Source organism: Pseudorca crassidens, chromosome 11 (genome assembly GCF_039906515.1).
Source record: "Pseudorca crassidens isolate mPseCra1 chromosome 11, mPseCra1.hap1, whole genome shotgun sequence".
NCBI classification, from domain to species: domain Eukaryota; kingdom Metazoa; phylum Chordata; class Mammalia; order Artiodactyla; family Delphinidae; genus Pseudorca; species Pseudorca crassidens.
Genome location: NC_090306.1, coordinates 42,803,297 through 42,812,314, shown reverse-complemented (window position 1 = coordinate 42,812,314; position 9,018 = coordinate 42,803,297). Strand labels below are relative to the sequence as shown.

The following is a 9,018-nucleotide window of genomic DNA, read 5'->3' as shown; positions in this document are numbered from 1 at the left end:
TGAGGGAGGGAGGCTTCCAAGTTATTAGAATTAGGGTATGTTTGTGTGGGGGTGGGTGAATGGTGGAAAGGACAGATGTCTCCTTATGTCACATTCCATCGTGTCTAGGGAGGAGGCAAGGACTTTTAAAGCCTGAGGGCTCTGTTGGGACCTGGGTGGAAGGAAGCACCTTCAAGCAAAGAGACATCGGTGCACCTGGTAGGTGTAAAGTGGGGTCGACTGGATGGGATAGGGGATGTTTGGGTTCACTCTAAAGGTCCATGTTAGGGAGCAGGAGGCCTGGGTTTTGTTTCTCTGGTTCTCAGTAAGTCAGTCTCTGTCCTAAAACAACCCTCCTGGCTCATCACCTTAAAAGGAAGGGTCTGTGCCTAAGGGCTGCATATACTTTGGTGGAAAACAAATGGGGATCTGCGTCTCCCGTTGCCCCCTAAAAACCTAACCAGTCAGTCTCAGAGTCTGAGGATGGAGCAGAAAGAAAGACAAGGGACAAAATTTGGGAGCCTCAAAGCCTTCTATTCTTACCTGTTCCTCTCAGGAGAGGCGAATTATCCCTTCTTCAGGAACCATTGCCATACACACTCTTCTCCCACCTCCCCGCACCCCTCCTCTCCACTGGAACTGCTGCCATGGTTGCCAGGCATGGTTGCTAAGTCTCTGCATGGAAGGGTTGGCGTGGGCTGTGCTGCCACTAACATTACCATGGTGAATCAGGGGACACCTGGTATAGGCTTGGGGGGAGGGATCATGTAGATGTAAGCAACGACCCCCTCCCCGGGACAGAATGAGCCTAAAAGGTGATGGTCTTGAGCACCACTTCAGGTGGGGGTTGAGTCAGCAGGCATTGTGGTAGTGGTGATGGAGAGATCTACGCTGGGAAATAGGGCCCACTTTTATCATTTCAGTTGCTAGGGGATTAGTTTTGCCAAGGGAGCACGCCATTCCTCCTCTATACCCTCTGAGAGGGTGCAAGTGGGTACGCACCCTAGTCTGTCCTCCATAAAGCTGAGCAGAGCTCAGGCTGAGAACATTATGACCCCCCAAATCCTCGCTTCTGGACTAGGGGAGAGAGCCTGCCTCAGGGAGAGGGCTCCACGGGTGCCCAAGGACAAACAGAATGAGAGTGTGGGCAGCTTCGATGGCTAAGACAGACTCCTGTCCTGCTGCACCAGCAGCCCTGAGCACAGCACTGAGAGGGTAAGGAGTTAAGGGTGTGGGGGGGGGGGTGACCCTTTTTGAGCTTGGAGGCAGCTCTCCCCCAGAGTCGCACAAAGGCTGCGTGAAAGCCACCGCCTCCTCCCTCCACCGCGTGGAAGCTGGTTACTCATCTCCTCTCTGCGCCCGAACGCCACTGCCGCTAAAAATAACCCCCCCCAGCCTGGGCCAGCCCCTCCTGCACCCCAACCCCATGGAAACCAGCAGAGAGTGGCAGGCGGAGACCTTGAGTTCCATTCCCATCACCTCCCTGTCGGAGAAAACGAAGTCCGAGGCAGGAAGTCAGGGGCAGAACGCTGCTGGTCAGGCACCCTGACAAGCAGGAGAATGAAGGGTTAAAACGGCGGGAAGGTTGAAGAAATGGGGGCGGGGGTGCAGGCGCTGTCAGCTTGGCAAGAATAAGAAATCCCCTGCCCACTCGTGCAGGTCCCATCAGGCTTGGGGGACAAGAGCAGTGGGAAGGGGCGCCCAATCCCGGGCCCCAGGAGGCGGTCGTGCACGTGGGGGAGGTAGCAGCGCGGAGCCGTCCGCGCCGTGTCACATGCGCGCGCACACACACAGACAGGCACACACGTGTGCCTGGGTATATATAGTCCCCAGTCGCTGGGCCCGCCGCTCTGCAGTGGGCGCCGGCTCCCCGGGCTGGGAGGGGGCTTTCGGGGCGGGTGGGAGGGTGGGGGGCCGGGGTGGGGTGGGGCAGGATGCTGGATGGCCAGCTCTTCTCCGAGGGGCCCGATAGCCCCCGGGAGCTCCAGGATGAGGAGTCTGGCAGCTGCCTCTGGGTGCAGAAATCAAAGCTGCTGGTGATCGAAGTGAAGACTATTTCCTGTCATTATAGTCGCCGCGCCCCTCCTCGACAGCTCATGGACTTCCAGGCCAGCCACTGGGCCCGCGGGCCCCAGAGCCGCACGTGAGTGAAGGAGGGGTAAGGGGAAGAGAGTGGTGGGGCAGGGATTGGGGTCCGGACCTTACCGTGGGCACCAGCCAGGGCTGCTGTTCCCCCTTCTCTTTCCCACTCCTCCCCCCACCCCATCCCGAGGGCTGGGGCTTGACTCATCCCGTTTGTTTGGGGGGACAGGAGTGGGCGTGAGAAAGGGCAGGTGAGATGGGGCAGACGCTATTAAAGTGTGTATGGAGAGACGGTGAGGAGTCCCGCTTCGACTTCAACCCTAACATATACGCACGTGCACACGCGCACACACTCACACACTCCCCTCCACAAGGCGGCCCCAAGTGGGCTGCAACGCTCCCAGCTCCCCGGACCTCGGCTCCCTTCCCCCACAAACTGCTCACCTGGGTTCCTGCTCATTGTCCCAGGTGTGGGCCGCGCCTGGGATCCCCTGAGCCGCCGCCCCGCCGGCCCTGGGCCTCCAGGGTGCTGCAGGAGGCGACCAACTGGCGGGCGGGGCCCCCGGCCGAGGCCCGAGCCCGGGAGCAAGAGAAAAGGAAAGCGGCATCGCAGGAGCGGGAGGCCAAGGAGACTGAGCGAAAAAGGCGCAAGGCTGGTGGGGCCCGAAGGAGTCCCCCTGGTCGGCCCCGCCCGGAGCCTCGGAACGCCCCTCGGGTGGCCCAGCCTGCAGGGCTCCCAGCTCCCTCACGGCCGGAGCGCCTGGGGTCCGTGGGGCGACCGCCCCGTCCATCCGCGCAGCCGCAGAGCAATCCAGGGGCGGCGTGGGCGGGGCCCTGGGGAGGTCGGCGGCCAGGGCCTCCCAGCTACGAAGCTCACCTGCTGCTGAGAGGTGCTGCCGGAATGGCCCCGCGACGCCGCTGGGACCGGCCGCCACCCTACGTGGCTCCACCCTCTTACGAAGGCCCCCACAGGACCCTGGGGACTAAGCGAGGACCCGAGCCCTCGCAGGCGCCCGCCTCTTCAACCTCTGCTCCGACCAGGACAGAGGGAGGGTGCACAAAGAAGAGGCTAGATCCTCGGATCTACCGGGACGTCCTAGGGGCCTGGGGTCTCCGTCAGGGCCGGGGTCTCCTGGGGGGATCCCCAGGCTGTGGAACAGCCAGGCCAAGGCTGGAGTCCGGTAAGGTGGCCGCGGAGAGAAGCCTGAGGCTGGCTGCTGCTGGCCTGAAGAGTGGTAGCGACGGACATCCCCAAGCCAAAGCTGCTGGGAACCCAGGCACGGAGACAGTTCCTGCGGGGTCTGCACCTGCCACTCCCAGCCCCCCGCGTCCTGCTCCCAGGTCCAGGCCCCATCCCAAGGGCTCCGGGGAAGGGAGAGAACAGAGCTGGCTCCCCAAGTGCTGGATGCCCTCCGTTAAAAAGCAGCCTCCCCGACATAGCCAGACCCTCCCCAGACCCTGGGCTCCGGGAGGCACGGGATGGAGGGAGTCCCTGGGTCATAGAGAGGAGGCCGGACCCGAGACCTTGGAGGGTTGGAAGGCGACCCGCCGCCCGCACACCCTGCCACGAAGCTCCCGTGGCCCGGCTCGTGGGGAAGGTGTCTTTGTCATTGACGCCACTTGCGTGGTGATACGGTCCCAGTATGTTCCGACCCCTCGAAACCAGCATGTGCAGCTTTTGCCCGCTGGGGTGCCGCGCCTTGTGGGGAATGCCCCCACCCAACTGAAGCCCAACAAGGAGGAGGGAGAGGGGGCCGCGGTCCTTCCCTCCCCTTGCCGAAAGCTGCTGTTGAGCAGTCGCCCTTCACAGCAGCCGGGTGGGGGACGTGGGCTCGAAGCTGAGGGCGGGACGTCCGCGGACTCCTCACTGGAGGAGCGCGCCTCCCGCATCTTGGGGCTCCCGGTCGGCGAAGTAAACCTGCAGGATGCCCCCACGCAGCCAGGTAGCCCAGAGCACTCAGCCTTAGGCCCAGCGGCTTCGGGAGGCGCGCGCCGTGCCGAGGGCTCGGAGGAAGTGGCTGCGGTCCTGCGGCGCGCAGGCCGGGGCTGGGCGCGGACCCCGGGGCCCTATGCCGGGGCCCTGCGGGAAGCCGTGTCTCGCATCCGCCGCCACACCGCCCCGGACTCCGACTCGGACGAAGCTGCGGAGCTCAGCGTCCATAGCAGCTCTTCTGATGGAAGCGACACAGAAGCCTCGGGCGCCTCCTGGCGGAACAAGCGGACCGGGCCCCCGGAAGGCGGGAAGGCAGCCGAGCTGAGCGACAATATCGGAGAAATTCTAGATGTCATCAGCCGAACCGAGGAGGTCCTCTTCGGGGGCGAGGGACACTAAGGGGACCCCACAGGGAAATAGGGAGCGACAGTGAGAGGGCCTTTATTGTATTTGTGTCCCCTTTCTTCCTCACAGACTTCCCTGTACCTCTTACCTATACCCGTTCCCATACTCAAAATAGAAGGCGCACAGATGAAAGGAAAGGGAGCATATGTCAATTCATGATTTTTTTTTTTTTCAGGAGAGGTGAGGGTGCGCAGTAGACTTTAACGTTTGGTAGGGTCTTCAGGGCACTCGGGTAAGGTCTCAGCAGGGGCCGACGCACTAGGCATGGAACTGAGCAGAGAGGCCTAGGCAGGATAAGGCAGGAGGACAGGGATGGGATAGTCGTAGGGCAACTTCAGGGCAGGGCCTCTGGGCAGGAGGGGGAAGGTGATGGAGAGGCTTCGGACTGAGGTGACCAGGTGACGGAGAGGCCCTTGGCAGAAGAGGAGGGGCTCTTGGCAGAAGCCGCCAGCAAAGCAGGAAGAGGACTCACTTTGGTGTCACAGGTTTTGGCTTCCAATCCCAACTCTGACACTGGTTGGCTGGGTGACCTTCGGCAAGTCGCCTCCCCTCTCCAGGCCCTGTAATATGTAAAACAAGGGAGTTCTAACGTCCATCCCTGATGTTTTGGAGTCCTTGGGGAGGCATTTATCTACTCCTCCCCTGCCCAAGCCAATACAGTTAGGAATAAGTGAACAGAGTCTGAGCGTCCCTGGGTGGCTTCTTTGACACCTGCATTCACTCTCAATTCAAGAGACTGTGCAGTGTTTGCAGAAGAGCCGAGTAAGTGGGCAAGGGCTCCTATTCCAGTCTCAGGTTTAGGCGTAGGATCCCCAAGGCAGTGCAGGGTGGTGGCCTTGTCACTGTCCCTGGTTTGTGGTGGTCTGAGCTGAGCAGCTTGGGACTTTTTTAGGCCTTCCCCTTTTCCTCCTCCCCAGTGTTCCTTAGTGATGCTCTGAATAGTTACCACGATTTCCCACTCAGGTGGTATCACCCATCTGAAAGAACCCTGAGAATGTCTTGCATGTCTGCCTCTTCCAGAAACCAGCCAGGGAAGGAAGAGGGAGGCTGGTCCCCAAAAGCCTGTAGGTGTGGGGTGTGATACTCGCTGTAGCCACTACGGGGCGCGCGCAGGTCGCGGATTTCCCTGGTAGCTAGTCCGCGAGTCCCTCCAACCCCGGCACTGCCAGTTAATCAATTGCTCCCTAGTTACTGCGCGCGGGTCCCCCGCCTTGCTGTCTCCAGTCTTGCGAGATCGGGAGCAGGCCTCTGGCCTTGCAGACCTCTGGAGCGCGCGGAGCCCCTCTTTGTACTACTATCCACACCAAACGGCTTGGGACCCAGACACTGAAGTATTTTTTTTTCTTCGATCTCGGGCACCTCTTCTGTCTCTATTTACTAGCCATGTGAACTTGGCCAAATCACTTCACCTCCCTGAGCCTCAGTTTCCTCATCCGTCAAATGGGGGTTTATAAACACCTACCTCGCAGGGTTGTTGTGAGGACTTAATGCGATAATGTATGTAAAGCGCCTTGCACAGTGCCTGGTACACAGCAGGCGCTCAATAAATCTAAGCTTCCCTTTGTCCAGCCTTGGCATCTTCTTCCTTTCACCGACCCACTCCCCATAGTGTCCCTTCCCCAGGGCTCCGGCGCTCCTTCCCGCCTGGTGGGCGGTGGAGGAGACTCCTTTACTGGATGGAAACTCCCTGCCCACCCCTGTCTCCCCCAGGCCGGACTCTCTGTTCCTTGCCCCCCACCCCACCCCCGCTGGCTCTTCCCATTGCCCCGATGCCCTCCCCCCACCCCCCATTCCGGGCAAGGGCTGAGTCAGCCTGGGTAAATTTAGCCGCCGGCTCGGCAGGCGCGGGGGCTTCGCTCAGACTCAGTCTCCGAGTCCTGGCCCGGCCCTCGGCCCCGCCTCTGCCCCCCACCCCCACGGAGTCCTGCCAACTCCAACTCAGGCTCAGCGTTCAGATCCCCAGGCCCGCTCTCAAACCGCGTCTAGTTTTGGTCTCCAATTATCTCAGTGTCACTCCCCACCCGCACCAGGAGAGGCTGGGCAGGACGGGGAGGGAGCAGGGTAGGGAGGCCGCTGGACTGGACCCTAAGCCGGGCCTTGGTTCAGTGGAATGGGGCACGGGGTGGGGGGTGTCCTCTTTGGGCTTTGAACCTAAATGGAGAACCTTGGTCAGTCACCCGGGAAGGTCCTTCCATCCCAGAAGATGCCTGGAACCCACACTGCCAGGTTTCAAGTTAGCTCTTACTGGAGGAAGTAAAGTAATTGGGGTTCACCTTGGGCAGAGATCAAAGGTTCCTGAGTTCTGTCTCCCTTCCACCTACAATTCTAACTTCTACCGATTATAACTACTGAGCATTTACTGAGCACCTGAGGGGAACCAGGCACTAAGCTGGGCTCCAGGAAAGAGATGAGTAAGACCTGCCTGACAATGGGGTGAAGAGGAAAACACACAAATAATGATAGATTGAGCAGCGGGTGTTAAGTACTCTAAGGAATCAAACAAGGCAGAATGTATGGATTTTATGAGACCAGGAAAGCCTGCATGGAGGAGGTGGCATCTGAGATAGAATTCGGGGAAAGGGGTTGCAGGTAGAGGGGAGAGCAAAAATAGAGGCATGGATATAGGGAAACAGGGTATGTTTACGAAATTATCAAATGGTCTGGTTTGCCCGGAGTTGAGGATACGTTCAGAGGAGTTGTGGAAGATAAAGGCAGGAGTGAAAACTGAGGCCAGGCTGGGGTGAGCCTGCTCCAGCTGAGGGGTGTGTGCCTCCGACCTCTGGGCCTGAGAAGAGGATGGACTTCAGGCTAGGAGGAAGACTGAGGAAGACCAGGGCAGTGGTGAGAGCATCTGCCTGGATTTTGCTGTAGCCCACGGGCTCCAGGGTTCTGGGGCTGGCAGGAGAGGTGAGCTGCATGGGAAAGTGGAGGGGCTGGCCTTGTGGAGGTGGGCTCCACTATGCTGCCTGGGCCTCTTTGAGGGTGAGCACACAGGAGGCCAGTTTCTAAGAGCTTACCCACACTGCTATCATTGTTAGAGAACTATGGTAGTGTTGTGTTCAGAACACGGACTCTGGGACCTGGCAGCCTGCGTTTAAATCTTGTACCTACCTCATACTAGCTGTGTGACCTTGGGCAATTACTCAACCTCTCTGTGCCTTGGTATCCTGAGTTATAAAATGAGGTTATTAATAGTGCTTTTTCATAGGCTTGTTGGGAGGATGAAATGATTCAATATGTAAAGCACTTAGAACAATGCCTGGTACACAGTAAGTGACACATAAGTGTTAAGCTCTGATTATTATTCCTCTCTAGGGCTATGTCATTAGTGTTGGGGTATCGGGCTAGGAGATGGGAAGAGAGAAGTAGAGGTAAGGGAAGAGGAGGAACAGGCAGCAGAGGCGGAGAGAAGAGGGGATCCCTGGGGTGGAGACAAACAGCCCCTTGAACGGGTGAATGGTGTACTGGGATCATTTGGGTGGTTAAGATGCCAGTGCACTAGCCGCCCCCCCCCCCCCACCAAGACTCCATTTATCTTTGCCTAAGGGTGGAATCAGCACCAGCTGCTAAAGATCTGGGGAGAAAGGCAGAGAGAGGAGAAGAGGAGGAGCTAGTGCAGGTCTCAGGGCCAGCCCTTGGTGAGCCATATCTCAGACTGGCCCTGCAGGGCCCTGTGGGTGGAAGGCTGGAGACTCCCTGCTGTGAAAATGACTTCTAAATCTGGCTGTGTCTGCCAGCCAGCCAGCCTCAAGACAGAGGCCACAACTACCTCTCTCCTCCCACCCCCACCTTGGGACAGCCTCACAGGTCAGGAGTAGGGAAAGGCAAAGCTGGAGGGTGTGGTCAGGTAGGGGCAGAAGCCCTCAGGTTAGCACAGGATGCTCCTACCCTCCCAATAGCCAGGTTCTTCTCAGGGAAGCCCTTTTCTGAACGGGTCCCAGTTAATATGACCTTATAGGAGCTTAGAGCCCCCTCCCCCTTCAGACTTTCAGGAGAGCCCTGGGACTTCACTAGATCAGCCACAAATGGGTAATGACACAAAGAACCAGGCCATAACTCTGGCGTGTGTGGAAGTGTGTGAGGAGGAGAGGACAAGCAAAGATGGCTGAACATGAATAGTAGTGGTAGTGTGCAAAATGTGTCTGTGGGGAAGAGAGTCGGCATTCACTCAGTTATTCATTTGTTCACACACCCATTAAACCTGTATGCCAGGCCCTAGGGACACACAAGAGACTCAGACATGTTACCTATCTTCAGGGAGCTCACAAATCTAGGGTGTGTGTGAGACAGGGTACGGGATGTGGAAGAGGAAACTACAGAGTCATCACCGTGCAGGCGGTACAATATAATATATGCTGATGAAGACATTCCAGAGGGTCTACGTGAGCATGACGGAAGGAACAGCTCCCAAACTATAACTACTGGGGAGTCAGAATATACCCAGGCCTCTGGGAGACCCGTCACTGAGGGTGCACCTGTTAGTGAAGGAAGTCTCGGCCTGGACACTCTTCTCTCCTCTGTGTGTCCTGGCATGGGGTAGCCTCCCTCCCTTGAAGCCCCTGGTACTACATAGCCTTTTGTGAATCTTTTTTAGAGAAGACTTGCTTCCTCCATCCATC

General features: G+C 58.4%; 1 protein-coding gene across 1 annotated transcript; it reads left to right on the top strand.

Annotated features, from left to right (window-relative positions):
- The first annotated feature begins 1,897 nt into the window (after positions 1-1,897).
- On the top strand, positions 1,898-5,967 carry DDN (dendrin). The gene is made up of 2 exons (XM_067696400.1): positions 1,898-2,122; positions 2,530-5,967. The coding sequence occupies exons 1-2, from the start codon at positions 1,914-1,916 to the stop codon at positions 4,391-4,393; spliced, it is 2,073 nt and encodes a 690-aa protein (XP_067552501.1). The 5' UTR covers positions 1,898-1,913; the 3' UTR covers positions 4,394-5,967.
- Positions 5,968-9,018: the final 3,051 nt, after the last annotated feature.

What these genes read in the sequence shown, in the direction of transcription:
- DDN (XM_067696400.1), top strand. Translation starts at nt 1,914, where the DNA reads ATGCTGGATGGCCAGCTCTTCTCCGAGGGGCCCGATAGCCCCCGGGAG. An exon ending in CGCGGGCCCCAGAGCCGCAC is followed by an intron (nt 2,123 to 2,529) that starts GTGAGTGAAGGA and finishes TCATTGTCCCAG; the next exon opens with GTGTGGGCCGCGCCTGGGAT.